The sequence below is a fragment of the Scyliorhinus torazame genome, chromosome 6 (genome assembly GCF_047496885.1).
Source record: "Scyliorhinus torazame isolate Kashiwa2021f chromosome 6, sScyTor2.1, whole genome shotgun sequence".
NCBI classification, from domain to species: domain Eukaryota; kingdom Metazoa; phylum Chordata; class Chondrichthyes; order Carcharhiniformes; family Scyliorhinidae; genus Scyliorhinus; species Scyliorhinus torazame.
The window spans coordinates 24,611,286-24,628,377 of record NC_092712.1 but is presented as its reverse complement, the minus strand read 5'-3'; the positions used below and the strand labels follow the sequence as shown (position 1 = coordinate 24,628,377).

Below are 17,092 nucleotides of genomic sequence, written 5' to 3'. Positions count from 1 at the left end.
CTGGAGAACGATGAGGAACATTGGGCCAGGAGCAGGCCATTCAGCCCCTGGAGCCTGTTCCACCATTCAATTAAATCATGGATAATCTTGAACCTGTCATTCAATTAGACCAGGATTCAAACATGTCTGAACATACACCTCACTGACTGCAGTGCTGCAAGATGGCTCAACAAGAATCTTCTGAAGAGTAATTAGGGGTGGGCAACCTTGTCAGTGAGGGTCACAAGAACAAATATAAAGAGGAACATAGTGATTCTCCTCTTCCTAACCCTGCAATGCAAAGTCCAGATGTGCTATTACTTCTATTAGCCCAGCTAATACCAACTCTGCCCACACTGTGGAATCAATCCAGGTCCTTCCTTCCTGTTCAGGCATTATCTCCCCACTCAATGCAAGTGGATGATCTGATCCTTACCTCCTTGCCTGTGCTATTTTTGGTGGGGTGCTGGGGGCAAATGCCCATTGTTTGTTCGTGCAGATGGGCTAACTATTCAACCCCGATTTCTGTTCACCATCTCAGATGCATGACTAAAGGATGGCAACGTAAGCTCTCTGGTGCTTTGTTTTTTATTCCTGTGAAAGAATGTTGGCCTGATCCTATTCAGTGTCTCCCAGTAGCAACACGGCAACTGGGCAGCACGGTAGCACAAGTGGACAGCACTGTGGCTTCACAGCGCCAGGGTCCCAGGTTCGATTCCCCGCTGGGTCACTATCTGTGCGGAGTCTGCACGTTCTCCCCATGTCTGCATGGGTTTCCTCCGGGTGCTCCGGTTTCCTCCCACAGTCCAAAGACATGCAGGTTAAGTGTATTGGCCGTGCTAAATTGCCCTTAGTGTCCAAAAAGGTTAGGAGGGGTTATTGGGTGACAGGGATAGGGTGGAAGTGAGGATTTAAGTGGGTTGCTGCAGACTCGATGGACCAAATGGCCTCCTTCTGCACTCTATGTTCTATCAGCAACTCAGAAGACCAGTGTGGGCACATGCATTCCTTTGTGTCAACACACAGCCCATTCTGGACACAGGCGTCTGATCATTAGACTCCACCTGCTGCAGAACCTTGGAGAACTTGTGAACAATTTGAATCCGGGTAATGATTAAACTGCATATTTCAAGCTGCAAATTTTAGTACCCTGGCTGAAGATTTACCTCAAATGCCAAAACTGAGCTTTCCAAATCTCCAGGACTTTGAAATTCAAACAATGAGTAGGAAGTGCAAAAGGAACAGAGTTTCCTGGGTCGCGAGGGCAGGATCTCCAAGGGTTGGGACTCAGATGTAGGGTTAGACAACCTACATTTAAATCTTAGAACATTGCAGGAACTGAGTTTCCTGTGTCGCGAGGGCTGGATTTTCAAGGAATGGAGCCCAGATTTAGATAACCTGGAAATAGGCTGCTGTAAACACAGGCCATTTAATGCCTCCCATGCCTTTACAGGGATTTAGATTTTCAAATAAGTAGGATCAGCTCCAAACAATATTCAAAGAACTGGTTACAGACCTTGTTTGTGGATCAGGTTTGTTACAGCGGGTGATCTCGTAAAGATGGACTCGATGTTCTAAGCTTGAAATTTTTTCTGCCTGCAAAGTTGCTCGAAGTGTGACCTTATAACAAACAGTATAAGCAAGGACAATTCAAACCACTTCACTACTTTCCAGTTAGCTGACGAACAAGGGTTGGTTATTGCACTGTTCCGTCATTCATCTCCATTCGGTGTTTCCTTTTCCTTAATTATTCCTTGTTGCTTCTTTACCCACTCACCCTGTAGACTTGTGAAAAGCAGTCAATGGAAATCAGATGTTATTTGCGTTGTTCCAAAGCCTGGAAGAATTGATCGCTCCACATTCTGCCATTTAAAGTGTCCTACATCCCTATACACAGTTTTCCATTCCCAGCCGTGCTGTTGTCTTTGCTGATGTCCTTTAGGGAACGGGAATCTGTTGTTTTTACCTGGTCTGGCCTATTTGTGACTCCAGACCCACAGCAATGTGGTTGACTCTTAAATACCCTCAGGGATGGGCAATAAATGCTGGCCCGGCCAGCGAGGCCCATATCCCATCAACAAATTTTTAAAAATCTTCACCTGAAACTATAACATTTGCACAAATAGAAGAGCCAGGAGAGTTGAGTGTCATGTTCGCATCACCATTTTGCTTCATTCTTTAGAACTGGTATAAATCAGCGAACACAAAGCAGCCCCAAGCACCTCATCTCAACTCCTTTTCCAAACTGGCCTGCTCCAGTTATGGAGATGTGACCAGGTCAGTCTATCTCCTTGTGGGTTAAGGTATAACCGGACAACAACGTTCTGGAATTTGGCACTAGTTGCCAGCATCATACCGAAGGATACCTGGTGAGGGGAATGTAAAGCACGCCCTGAGGTTGGTGCTGAGGTATGCTGGCGGGGATGGGTGGAATTGAGGCCAGGTTGCTCTATAACCAAAAGCTTGTTCATATTGGCGTCAGTGGTATGCTTGTGCTGTCAATTTTAAAAGTCCATGTCTCACACAACTGACACCAACCATAGAAACAGGAGGAGGCCATTCAGCCCCTTGAACCTATTTCACCATTTAATCAGATCACCGACTGATCTGTACGTCTGCTCACATTAATCCATAACACTGGATATCCTTACTGAATAAAAATCTGTTGATCTCAGACTTGAATATAATCATGCCAAAATTGCTTAGACCCATCTTTACACATTCTCAGATTGAATGTGACCTGATCTTTCGGAGCCAGTGGCACAAATCCCCATGGATCCCAACATAAAAGCACTTTAGTCGTGCTCCACTTGGTAGAGTAGGAGTGATAACTAGGAGCACCTTGGGTCCAAAATGGAAAGCATGCATTCCCCAGCACCAGCATTTCTCAATTTGGTGGACATAAAGTGCCAAATAGACAGATATATAGACCAGTGCCGAGATCAATTATTAAAACTGCTTTCTGCAGCATTAGCAGAGGTAAATTCTGAGGACGGAATAAAAAATTAGTCCTGCTTTATACACTTGAATAAATTATTAAAATGGTGACTGAACAAAAAAGTGTTTCAATATCTGCAGCTCTCCATGAGTGGTACCAGCAGAATGCGTATGAGAAACAGTGGGATGTGATTTATAGCTCAATAGTGCGCTGCCCTGTTAATTCATCACCAGTGAGTTATGGCTACTAATATGTGTGGGATCAGAATTCTAATAAATACAGTCCTATTTCTCCTTTCACGATACACTAGGTAAGCAATTAAAATGAAAAATGCTAATAGCTTGAGGCCAGAATTAGTTTTAAACAAGGACTAAACAGATGTTTTAACTGCAGACCTGTTCTGGCGAGGCTGCCGCAGAACTTCTTACTCCTATTGTCTATCTTCAATTGTAACATTGTCATCGGGTATTTACAGAGGCAACTCCTTTTCCTTAAGAAAAATCCAAGATTGATTAGAAGACCCAATAAGGGAAAGTTACGGCTATTACTTAGTGATGCTAGTAATCAAAACTAAACTCAATGTATATTACTCATTGTTAGTAGTCTGTTATTGCCCAACTATGAATTTGGAAATCTATTATACGTCCCAGTGCGCTGGCTGTCCCAAATTGGCTGAGATGGATTCAAGACCTGTCTCGTTGCCCTACCTGTGGCGGAAATTGCAAAGCTGTGGGTCAGACCTACCTTCAGGCAAAGAACTGAAGAAGAGAAGAAGAATGTATCCAAATATATGAATGCCAAAATGTATATTAAGACTCAAACGATTGTGGGGCTGATCTGCTTGAGATACTTCAGGTGATGGAAGAGATGAGGAGAAATGTTTTCTCTCAGAGTGTTATGTGACTTTGGAACGCTCTGCCTCAGTAGGTGGTGGAGGTGGGGCCACTGAATAATTTTAAGGTGGAGGTAGGTCGATTCTTGTTAGGCAAAGGAATGAAAGGTGATCTGGGGGTAGATGGGAATGTGCAATTTGAAACACACACAGATCAGTCACGATCTTATGGAATGGTGGAGCAGGCTCGAGGGGCCGAATGGCCTACTTCTGCTCTTATTTCATTATGATAGGGTAGAGAGGGAGTAACTATTGTCGCTAGTGAGACAGTCCAAAACAAAGGGGCATAATCTTTTCTTTATTATTAATTTAGAGTACCCAATTCATTTTTTCGAATTAAGGGGCAATTTAGCGTGGCCAATCCACCTACCCTGCACATCTGTGGGTTGTGGGGGCGAAACCCACGCAAACACGTGGAGAATGTGCAAACTCCACACGGACAGTGACCAGAGCCGGGATCGAACCTGGGACCTCGGCACCGTGAGGCAGCAGTGCTAACCACTGCGCCACCGTGCTGCCCCCTCAAAAGAGCATAATCTTAACAGCAAAGCTAGGTATTTCGGAGGGGATGTCAGAAAGCACTTCTTCATACACAGGTTTGTGGAAATCTCCACCAACCCACCCCCAATTGAAAATTTCAAACCTGAGATTGATAGATCTTTATTAGGTCAGGACATTAAGGGTTACAGTGGCAAGACTGATAGGTGGAGTTGATGGGTAATTGAAATGTAGGACAGGCCTATAAACATGAACGGCGTCCTCCTGTCCTACCTCCTCACACATTACACTCAGTATAACATGGAAACAAGGATGTCCCAATCAGTGCTTCAACAGTGTCCCTGCCTGGATTCCCTTCACTTAATTCTTCCCCTCCTATTTCTAGGCATTACATGGGACACCTGGACTGGGAGCAGCTACAGCTTTTATTGTGTGCAAAGACTCGATATCACAGAGAAAGAAAAAAATCATGACCAGCATCCCCAGCAACCAGTCTACAAAGTGTATAATAAATACTCAGGCAGAGGCGTTCAGAGTATGTGTGTATTTTGGGGGTGTATTTTGTACGTACACAATTAAACATTTTCAATGCAGTATCCATTTCAAATAGGGGGGAGGCAAAATAAGGGATTTCTTTGTCCTCTTGTGAAACATGGAAGTTATAGATTGCTCTCTTAGCTGCTTTTTCAATCATTAGAGGCTTACCTTTTGCATCATTCACGGGATCCATATGCCGGTAGATATAGCCTTCTAGGTATGAGTGGAATTTGGGTGTAGGAGGGAAGAAGGCCAGGCAGATGGCCATCAATTCCCAGCCCCTGGCAAGACTGTCATATCTAAAATTTTCAGTAGTCTGCCGGCACAGTTGGATGTACAGTTCGTCCCTCAGGCCCTGCATGCTCCAGCCCTTTGTGGCAATCTCCAGCGCCACGTTGAGTTGGTCCACCTTGGCCCGCCGGTCACCCATGTACATTTGGATCAATTTGAACACTTCGCACGCTTCCTTCTTGACATTGCGGTCGGCTGTCATTATCATGGGCTTCTTGATCGACTCGCTGCTCCAGGCGAGCATATTGGCGATGGAGACTTTGCGGCGGAAGATTCCCTGTGTATGCTTGTTGAAGTGTTTGGACGCCCAGTTCTCGATGTCCGTCTCGGAGGAGGGCTTTCGCAGCATGAATCCAGGGAAGACGCAGCTGGCGCTGGGCATCATACTCCGGCCCTGCCTTCCCATGTCGTACTGACTGCAAGTGCCCAAGTCTTCAGACTGCAGAAAGAGAAACGGGTCGTCAGTGTTTGGATAGTGTGATAGAATCCACTTGTACGAACCACATTCCCACTGAGAAACCGTTCTAGCATGACGGAAAAAAGGGAATAGAAAATAAAATTATGCAAAACACAGCAAGGCAGTCAGCGTCAGCAGAGAGAAAAGAGAGTTAACTTGCTGTTCTGATGACATGTTATGTCTAAAATATGAACATGCCTTTCTCTTAACAGATGACACTAGAGCTGATGAACATTCCTACCATTTTCTGAATTTGTTTCAGATTCCGAGCATTTACAAGCATTTTTACTTCGAAAGATTTGTGCTCCCATCTTTGTTTGTAATACACAAAATGCCACAAGTCGATTTCCTCCCACCTAAACATAAAAACACACCTCGAACTGCATTAACACACAAAATAAAATGATTCACAAATTATCTACTGAAAGAAACCATTCAAGATCTCCTCCTGATTTGGGTTGGTCTCTATTCAGCACTTAGTGGGCAGCACTAAATTGCATGGTTTGTTCAGAAAGGCCATAAAGTTTACTACCTCTCTCCCTGTGGGGAAAGGAATGGAGTTGAGAGGTTTCCATTGCCAATCCACAGATGCAATGCACCTCTTAACAGGCTTTAAATGCAAGTTAATTTTGAATCTCCTTGTGCTTGACTGAAGATGGTAATGGCAGTTCCAATCTAGTTTTCGGGAAGTCAACAATTTGCCGTAACTTGAACAGATAAGCATTCCTCACCACGAGCCCAACATTTGCATTTCCCACATCGTTAATTCTTGTGGCCTCTCTAAAGCTGCATTTAGATTGAGCCAAGGCACAAGCAACTGGCGATAGCTCCTCTAATGGGTTTTCCTAATTACCAGCCTCAGCGAATCCCGGAAACCTTGCTTCTGGTTTCACCTGAGATCCGAGCCAGGACCACTGACCTGCCACATGCACAAGGGCTTAAGAGAAATCACCAATTTTCCCCCAATCCCAGCCTTGTGTAACAAACTTGCACCAATTGGAAACCTGGTTGAAAGCATCCCAAGCTTAGCTTGTGTCGAGGTCAGAATCCGTCCTATTGGCTCAAGGTGCATTTCCACCTTGGGCCCAGAGATGAAACCTATTCGCTCACTTTCCTGATGTTCATTTCATTTTCAACTACAGACATTACCGTTTAACAAACAACAAATTTTCAACGAATTACATTCTATCATCACGGGCTTTCAAGTATGGCCAGGATTTTGTCATTGGACAGGTTAAATACAAATCCGTAAAAAGAATATCTCAGTGGCTTTTCAAACAATATTTTCATCAGCAACTAAAGAAAAATCTCATTGTTTTCTCATGTACAAGGTGGTAATGGCGCTGTTAGCGGGAGAGGATCTCAAAGAAATCACTCAACGCCCAGGGCTGCTGGTCCTCGCATCATACGGTTTATTTCGCCAGCGGGGAGATGGCGTCTGTTAAACTCTGTTCCACCGAACAAAGGAAAACATCCATTCTTATACATTTTTACAAAACAGCTACACAGCCCATTTCGGCTGGACCTTGTCCAATAATACTGATTATAGATTACATACACTTGTTACAGATCCAATTAAATTTGACATTACGTAAAGTGGGTTGGTAGCTTAGCAGTCCCTAACATCCTGAAGAAGTCACTCATACTAACTGTTAAAGTTATCTTCCTTGCCTGCATCGGCGACCTCGGGCTAGCGAGGAACATAGAACATTGAAAAATACAGCACAGAACAGGCCCTTTGGCCCACGATGTTGTGCGTGCCGAACCTTTGTCCTAGATTAATCATAGATTATCATAGAATTTACAGTGCAGAAGTAGGCCATTCGGCCCATTGAGTCTGAAAAGAGCACCCTACACAAGGTCAACACCTCCACCCAACAATAAGGGCAATTTTGGACACTAAGGGCAATTTATCATGGCCAATCCACCTAACTTGCACATCTTTGGACTGTGGGAGGAAACTGGAGCACCCGGAGGAAACCCACGCAGACACGGGGAGGATGTGCAGACGCCGCACAGACAGTGACCCAAGCCGGAATCGAACCTGGGACCCTGGAGCAATTGTGAAGCAATTGTGCTATCCACAATGCTACCGTGCTGCCCTTAAGAACAAATTAATCTACACTATATCATTCTACCGTAATCCATGTACCTATCCAATAGCTGCTTGAAGGTCCCTAATATTTCCGACTCAACTACTCCCACAGGCAGTGCATTCCATGCCCCCACTACTCTCTGGGTAAAGAACCTACCTCTGACATCCCCCCTATATCTTCCACCATTCACCTTAAATTTATGTCCCCTTGTAATGGTTTGTTCCACCCGGGGAAAAAGTCTCTGACTGTCTACTCTATCTATTCCCCTGATCATCTTATAAACCTCTATCAAGTCGCCCCTCATCCTTCTCCGTTCTAATGAGAAAAGGCCTAGCACCCTCAACCTTTCCTCGTAAGACCTACTCTCCATTCCAGGCAACATCCTGGTAAATCTCCTTTGCACCTTTTCCAAAGTTTCCACATCCTTCCTAAAATGAGGCGACCAGAACTGTACACAGTACTCCAAATGTGGCCTTACCAAAGTTTTGTACAGCTGCATCATCACCTCACGGCTCTTAAATTCAATCCCTCTGTTAATGAACGCTAGCACACCATAGGCCTTCTTCACAGCTCTATCCACTTGAGTGGCAACTTTCAAAGATGTATGAACATAGACCCCAAGATCTCTCTGCTCCTCCACATTGCCAAGAACTCTACCGTTAACCCTGTATTCCGCATTCATATTTGTCCTTCCAAAATGGACAACCTCACACTTTTCAGGGTTAAACTCCATCTGCCACATCTCAGCCCAGCTCTGCATCCTATCTATGTCTCTTTGCAGCCGACAACAGCCCTCCTCACTATCCACAACTCCACCAATCTTCGTATCGTCAGCAAATTTCCTGACCCACTCTTCAACTCCCTCATTGAAGTCATTAATGAAAATCACAAACAGCAGAGGACCCAGAACTGATCCCTGCGGTACGCCACTGGTAACTGAGATCCAGGCTGAATATTTGCCATCCACCACCACTCTCTGACTTCTATCGGTTAGCCAGTTCGTTATCCAACTGGCCAAATTTCCCACTATCCCATGCCTCCTTACTTTCTGCATAAGCCTACCGTGGGGAACCTTATCAAATGCCTTACTAAAATCCATGTACACTACATCCACTGCTTTACCTTCATCCACATGCTTGGTCACCTCCTCAAAGAATTCAATAAGACTTGTAAGGCAAGACCTACCCCTCACAAATCCGTGCTGACTATCCCTAATCAAGCAGTGTCTTTCCAGATGCTCAGAAATCCTATACTTCAGTACCCTTTCCATTACTTTGCCTACCACCAAAGTAAGACTAACTGGCCTGTAATTCCCAGGGTTAGCCCTAGTCCCTTTTTTGAACAGGGGCACGACATTCACCACTCTCCAATCCCCTGGTACCACCCCTGTTGACAGTGAGGACGAAAAGATCATTGCCAACAGCTCTGCAATTTCATCTCTTTCTTCCCATTGAATCCTTGGATATATCCCGTCAGGCCCGCGGGACTTGTCTATCCTCAAGTTTTTCAAAATACCCAACACATCTTCCTTCCTAACAAGTATTTCCTCGAGCTTACCAGTCTGTTTCACACTGTCCTCTCCAACAATGTGGCCCCTCTCATTTCTAAATGCAGAAGAAAAGTACTCGTTCAAGACCTCTCCTATCTCTTCAGACTCAATACACAATCTCCCGCTACTGTCCCCGATCGGATCTACCCTCGCTCTAGTCATTCTCATATTTCTCACATATGTGTAAAAGGCCTTGGGGTTTTCCTTGATCCTACCCGCCAAAAATTGTTCATGCCCTCTCTTAGCTCTCCTAATCACTTTCTTCAGTTCCCTCCTGGCTATCTTGTATCCCTCCAGCGCCTTGTCTGAACCTTGTTTTCTCAGCCTTACATAAGTCTCCTTTTTCCTCTTAACAAGACATTCAACCTCTCTCGTCAACCATGGTTCCCTCACTCGACCATGAGGATGAACAATGGTCCTTGTATTTCTCTGTGCCTGCCCCCCTTGCCTGCCTAGAATCTCTCATGTCTGTTTCCCATTCAATGTCTTATGTTATTTATACCAGTTTGCAACTTAACCCAGCTAATGGTTGTTCAGGAATGTGGCTAACTCAGCTAACAGCCATTTTGTGTAACTTCTTTTAATTGTAGTCTATCCTTTCTGATATTAGTAATTCTTAGGTGATAAAATCACACGCATTGTTAAATCACTATCTATTCCTACAAGTTGCCTCTTATACAGGCATCTAAGCCAGGGTACCTTTATCTAAAATCTTCTTTGTAAATCTGACTTCAACACACACATTTACTGCAGAGTAAATGGGAAACCAGGTCCTGGGCCTCTGCTTGCAAGTGATGTCCACTTGCTTGGCTGAGAAATCTTTGTTCAAATTTGTTGTCAGGGTGTCAATGAGTGCCAGTGGCAAGACCCAAGAGCCCCGAGGTAGTGGTGGACCTGTACTTTTGACTGCTGCAATTCATGCGGTGAAGGAACTCACATAATACCGCAACAACATTTTTAAAACTCTTCCAAGGGATGTGGGCATCGCTGGCTAGGTCAGCATTTATTGCCCATCCCAAATTACCCTTGTGAAGGTGGTGGTGAGCTGCCTTCTTGAACCTCTGCAGCCCCTGTGGTGTAGGTACACCCACAGTGCTGTTAGGGAGGGAGTTCTAGGATTTGACCCAGTGACATTCCAGGAACGGTGATATGTTTCCAAGCCAGGATAGTGAGTGACTTGGAGGAGAACCTCCAGGTGATGGTGTTCGCCATGTATCTGCTGCACTTGTCCTTCTACATGGTAGAGGTCACGGGTGTGCAAGATGCTCGGAAGAAGCCTTGGTGAGTTTCTGCATTGCATCTTCTAGATGGTACACCTGGCTGCTACTGCATCTTCTAGATGGCACACACTGCTGCTACTGCATCTTCTTGATGGTACACACTGCTGCTACTGCATCTTCTAGATGGTACACACTGCTGCTACTGCATCTTCTAGATGGTACACACTGCTGCTACTGCATCTTCTAGATGGTACACACTGCTGCTACTGCATCTTTTAGATGGTACATACTGCTGCTACTGCATCTTCTTGATGGTACATACTGCTGCTACTGCATCTTCTTGATGGTACACACTGCTGCTACTGCATCTTCTAGATGGTACACACTGCTGCTACAGCGTCAGTGGTGGAGAATAGATGTTGAAGGTGGTGGATAGGGTGCCAATCAAGCAGACTGCTTTGTCCTGGATGGTGTCAAACCTCGAGTGTTTCACTCATTCAGTTAAGTATTCCAGCACACTTCAGACCTTTGCCTTGTAGATGATGCACAAGTTTTGAAAAGTCAGGTGGTGAGTGACTCTCTGCAGTGCATTTGACCTGTTCTTGTAGCCACAGCACTTATATGGCTGGTCCAGTCAGTTTCTGGTCACCCCTCAGGATGTTGATCCAGGGATTTCAGTGAAGGTAATACCATTGAATGTCAAGGAGAGATGGTTAGATTCTCCCTCATTTGAGATGGTGATTGCCTGGCACCTATGCGATGTGACTGTTACTTGGCATTTATCAGCTCAAGCCTGCATAGTGTCCAGGTCTTGCAACATATGGATATGGACTACTTTAGTATCTAAGGAGTTGTGAGTGGTGCTGAACATTGTGCAATCCTCAGTAAACATCTCCACTTCTGACCTTAGGATAGAGGGAAGGTCATTGATGAAGCAGCGAAAGATTGTTGGGCCTAGGACACTACCCATAGACCATAAGACCATACGGCCCATCGAGTTTGCTCCGCCATTCAATCATGGCTGATACTTTCTCATCCCCATTCTCCTGCCTTCTCCCCATAACCCCTGATCCCCTTATTAATCAAGAACCTATCTATCTCTGTCTTAAAGACACTCGGTGAATTGGCCTCCACAGCCTTCTGCGGCAAAGAGTTCCACAGATTCGCCACTGAATGAAGAAATTCCTCCTCATCTCTGTTTTAAAGGTTCGTCCCGTTAATCTGAGATGGTGTCCTCTGGTTCTAGCTTTTCCTACAAGTGGAAACATCCTCTCCACGTCCACTCTATCCAGGTCTCGCAGCATCTTGTACGTTTCAATAAGATCCCCTTTCATCCTTCTGGACTCCAACGAGTACAGACCCAGAGTCCTCAAACGTTCCTCATACAACAAGTTCTTCATTCCAGGGATCATTCTTGTGAACCTCCTCTGGACCCTTTCCAAGGCCAGCACATCCTTCCTTAGATATGGGGCCCAAAACTGCTCACAATACTCCAAATGGGGTCTGACCAGAGACTTATTCAGCCTCAGAAGTACATCCCCGGTCTTGTATTCTAGCCCTCGCGACATGAATGCTAACATTGCATTTGCCTTTTTAACTGCAGATGGAACCTGCACATTAACCTGAAGAGAATCGTGAACAAGGACTCCCAAGTCCCTTTGTGCTTCTGCTTTCCGAAGCATTTCCCCATTTAGAAAATAGTCTATGCCTAGATTCCTCCTTCCGAAGTGCATAACCTCACACGTTTCATAGAACATAGAACATAGAACAATACAGCGCAGTACAGGCCCTTCGGCCCACGATGTTGCACCGAAACAAAAGCCATCTAGCCTACACTATGCCATTATCATCCATATGTTTATCCAATAAACTTTTAAATGCCCTCAATGTTGGCGAGTTCACTACTGTAGCAGGTAGGGCATTCCACGGCCTCACTACTCTTTGCGTAAAGAACCTACCTCTGACCTCTGTCCTATATCTATTACCCCTCAGTTTAAAGTTATGTCCCCTCGTGCCAGCCATATCCATCCGCGGGAGAAGGCTCTCACTGTCCACCCTATCCAACCCCCTGATCATTTTGTATGCCTCTATTAAGTCTCCTCTTAACCTTCTTCTCTCCAACGAAAACAACCTCAAGTCCATCAGCCTTTCCTCATAAGATTTTCCCTCCATACCAGGCAACATCCTGGTAAATCTCCTCTGCACACGCTCCAAAGCCTCCACGTCCTTCCTATAATGCGGTGACCAGAACTGTACGCAATACTCCAAATGCGGCCGTACCCGAGTTCTGTACAGCTGCAACATGACCTCCCGACTCCGGAACTCAATCCCTCTACCAATAAAGGCCAACACTCCATAGGCCTTCTTCACAACCCTATCAACCTGGGTGGCAACTTTCAGGGATCTATGTACATGGACACCTAGATCCCTCTGCTCATCCACACTTTCAAGAACTTTACCATTAGCCAAATATTCCGCATTCCTGTTATTCCTTCCAAAGTGAATCACCTCACACTTCTCTACATTAAACTCCATTTGCCACCTCTCAGCCCAGCTCTGCAGCTTATCTATATCCCTCTGTAACCTGCTACATCCTTCCACACTATCGACAACACCACCGACTTTAGTATCGTCTGCAAATTTACTCACCCACCCTTCTGCACCTTCCTCTAGGTCATTGATAAAAATGACAAACAGCAACGGCCCCAGAACAGATCCTTGTGGTACTCCACTTGTGACTGTACTCCATTCTGAACATTTCCCATCAACCACCACCCTCTGTCTTCTTTCAGCTAGCCAATTTCTGATCCACATCTCTAAATCACCCTCAATCCCCAGCCTCCGTATTTTTTGCAATAGCCTACCGTGGGGAACCTTATCAAACGCTTTGCTGAAATCCATATACACCACATCAACTGCTCTACCCTCGTCTACCTGTTCAGTCACCTTCTCAAAGAACTCAATAAGGTTTGTGAGGCATGACCGACCCTTCACAAAGCCATGCTGACTATCCCTGATCATATTATTATTAATTATTCCACATTGTATTTCATCTGCCACTTCATTGCCCACTCTCCCAGCTTGTCCAAGTCCTTCTGCAGCCCCCTTGCTTCCTCAATACTACCTGTCCCTCTATAGATCTTTGCACCATCTGCAAACTTAGCAACAGTGCCTTCAGTACCTTCTTCCAGATCATTAATGTATATTGTAAAAAGTTGTGGTCCCAGCACAGACCCCTGGGGCACACCACTAGTTACTGGCTGCCATCCTGAAAAAGACCCCTTTATCCCCACTCTCTGCCTTCTGCCAGTCAGCCAATCCTCTATCCATGCCAGGATCTTACCCTTAACACTATGGGCTCTTAACTTATTTAACAGTCTCCTATGCGGCACCTTGTCAAAGGCCTTCTGGAAATCTAAATAAATCATGTCCACTGGTTCTCCTTTGTCTAACATGCTTGTTCCCTCATCAAAGAACTCTTAACAGACAAGACTTCCCTTTGACGAAGCCGTGTTGACTCAGTCCTATTTTACCATGCACTTCCAAGTGCTTCGCGATCTCATCTTTAATAACAGACTCTAAAATCTGACCAATGACCGAAGTCAGGCTAACCGGTCTATAATGTCCCGTCTTCTGCCTCCCTCCCTTCTTAAACAGTGGTGTTACATTCGCCACCTTCCAGTCCTCTGGGACCCTCCCTGCTTCCAGTGATTCCTGAAAGATCACCACCAATGCCGCCACAATTTCCTCAGCTATCTCTTTTAGGACCCTGGGGTGTAGTCCATCCGGTCCAGGTGACTTATCCATCTTCAGACCTTTCAGTTTCCCCAGAACCTTCTCCTTAGTGATGACCACTGCACTCACCTCTGCCCCCTGGTTCTACTGGAGCTCTGGCATCCCGCTGGTGTCTTCCACCGTGAAGACTGATGCAAAGTAACTATTCAGTTCGTCTGCCATTTCTTTGTTTCCTATTATTGCTTCTCCAGCCACATTTTCTAGTGGTCCAATGTCTATTTTTGCCTCTCTCATACCTTATATATTGAAAAAATCTCTTCCTATCTTCCTTGATATTACTAGCTAGCTTGCACTCATACTTCATCTTCTCCCTCTTTATTGCTTTTTTAGTTGCCCTCTGCTTGCTTTTAAAGGCTTCCCAATCCTCTGGTTTCCCACAAATCTCACCACTTTGTATGCTTTCTCTTTAGCCTTTATGCTGTCCTTGACATTCGTCAGCCATGGATGCCTTGGCCTCACCTTCGCATGTTTCCTCCTCCTTGGGATGAATTTCTGTTGTGCCTCTGTAATAACCCCCAAAAACCCCTGCCATTGCTGTTCCACTGTCTTCCCTGCTAGGCTCCTTCTCCAATCAACTCTGGCCAGCTCCTCCCTCATGTCTTTGTAGTTACCCTTATTTAATTGTAATACTGTTACATCTGATTGTAGCTTCTCCCTCTCAAACTGCTGGGCAAATTCGATCATATTGTGGTCACTGCTCCCTAAGGATTCCTTCACCTTAAGTTCCCTAATCAAGTCAGCCTCATTACACATCACCAAATCCAGAATTGCCTATTCCCTAGTGGGCTCTGTCACAAGCTGCTCCAAAAAACCATCTCTTAGACATTCCACAAATTCCATTTCATGGGATCCACTACAAGCCTGATTTTCCCAGTCCACCTGCATATTGAAGTCCCCCATGATTATTGTAATATTGCCTTTTTTACATGCCTTTTCTATCTCCTGATTTATTTTTTTCTGCCCCACATCCTGACTACTGCTAGGGAGCCTGTACATAACTCCCATCAGAGTCTTTTTACCTTTGCGAGTCCTCAGCTCTACCCACAGAGATTCTATGCCTTCTGATCCTATATCGCTCCTTGCTATCGATTTAACTTCCTTACTAACAATGCAACCTCGCCCCCCCCTTTGCCCATCTGCATGTCCTTTCGATAGGACGTATATCCTTGGATATTTAGATCCCAGCCCTGATCCCCTTGCAGCTATGTCTCTGTGATACCCACAACATCGCACCGGCCAATTTCAATGTGCGCAACAAGCTCATTTACATTGTTCCGTATACTGCGCGCATTTAGATACAACACCCTTAATCCTGCATTGACCACCTCCCTTTTCACACTCTCCTTGGTCACTGTACCCTGTACTGTGGCCCTTTTTGATTTTTGACTATGGCTTCTCTGCCTTACACTTTCCCCCTTACTGCTTTTTGTTTCTGGCCCCGTTTTACTTCCCCCCCCGACTTCCTACATCAGATCTCATCCCCCTGCCACACTAGTTTAACCCCCCCCCCCTCGAGGGCATCGGTTCCAGTCCAGTCCAGGTGCAGACCGTCCAGTTTGTACTGGTCCCACCTCCCCCAGAACCGGTTCCAATGCCCAGGAGCTTCTGTAACTGAGATGATTGACCTCCAACAATCACTACATCTTCCTTTGTGCCAGGTATGCCTCCAACCAGTGGAGAGTTTTAGCGGATCCCCATTGACTCCAGTTTTGCTAGGGCTCCTTGATGCCATACTCGGCCAAATGCTGCCTTGATGTCAAGGGCAGTCACTCTCATTTCACAAGTTCAGTTCTTTTGTCCATTTTTGGACCAAGGCTTTAATTGTTGAACCAAGGTATCTCAGTCCAGTGCCTTCTTACCCTCCCAGACAGCTCATAAAATCCCCAACAGTGTAGGGCAAACCTTACTGCCCAGTGATTAGCACTGACCTGGCAATCTTCCATGTTCTCATATTGCTGCTGATCCACACGAGACAAGTATGAATCAAAACTGCTTTACATATGCATTTGGTTTGAGATTCTGGGAGGCAGCTGCTCATGACTGTTTCAAGAGTTCACAGTGTGGGGTTCCTTTTCCCCAATGGCAGAGTTGTAGGTTTATGAAAAATCGGGATCTGTGAGCATTTCCAAGGGACAAGTGAACTTGATTAAACTGTGCAAAGGATGGGAAGCTGCTCATGGTTTCCATAAAGCTGAAGATAAAGAGTCAAATCAAAGAGTTTACATCTGCCTCGTACCCGGGTTTGATTCCCGGCTTGGGCAACTGTCTGTGCGGAGTCTGCACGTTCTCCCCGTGTCTGTGTGGGTTTCCTCCGGGTGCTCCGGTTTCCTCCCACAAGCCCCGAAAGACGTGCTTGTTAGGTGAATTGGACATTCTGAATTCTCCTTCAGTGTACCTGAACAGCCACCGGAATGTGGTGACTAGGGGCTTTTCACAGTAACTTCATTGCAGTGTTAATTTGAGCCTACTTGTGACAATAAAGATTATTATTATTAAAACCATACATGCAACTTGAATGGTCCTTTCTCCCCGTCTCTCTTGAACAATGGGATACAGTTCCATGCATGCTGGTAACCCAACAACATCTCAGCAAACTCACACACTTCTGTATCAGTAGCCTTTTCACTTCTGGTAGTGTTGCACAATTGATGGTCATTTCATTTGTCCCTTACATTAGTAAAACCTAATTTAAGCTGAGCACAGCATACGGAATATCATAAATACTGCAATCACTCCTGCATGATAAACTATGTGGTCACAGTCAATAGGCAATGGGGTCAATCGACAATGGGGTACATATCAATTGTAAGATTTAAAAGCCCAATCTTTATCCAGTTCGC

The 17,092-nt window shown here is 45.3% G+C and overlaps 1 protein-coding gene across 4 annotated transcripts in view; it reads right to left on the bottom strand.

Annotated features, from left to right (window-relative positions):
• arhgap39 (Rho GTPase activating protein 39) overlaps positions 1–17,092 on the bottom strand; it is a 753,810-nt gene that overhangs the window by 201,687 nt on the left and 535,031 nt on the right. For all 4 annotated transcript variants that reach the window (XM_072508028.1, XM_072508029.1, XM_072508030.1 and 1 more), the window contains one exon: positions 5,013–5,574. In XM_072508028.1, the coding sequence (XP_072364129.1) occupies positions 5,013–5,574 (562 nt within the window). The remainder of the gene's footprint in view (positions 1–5,012; positions 5,575–17,092) is intronic.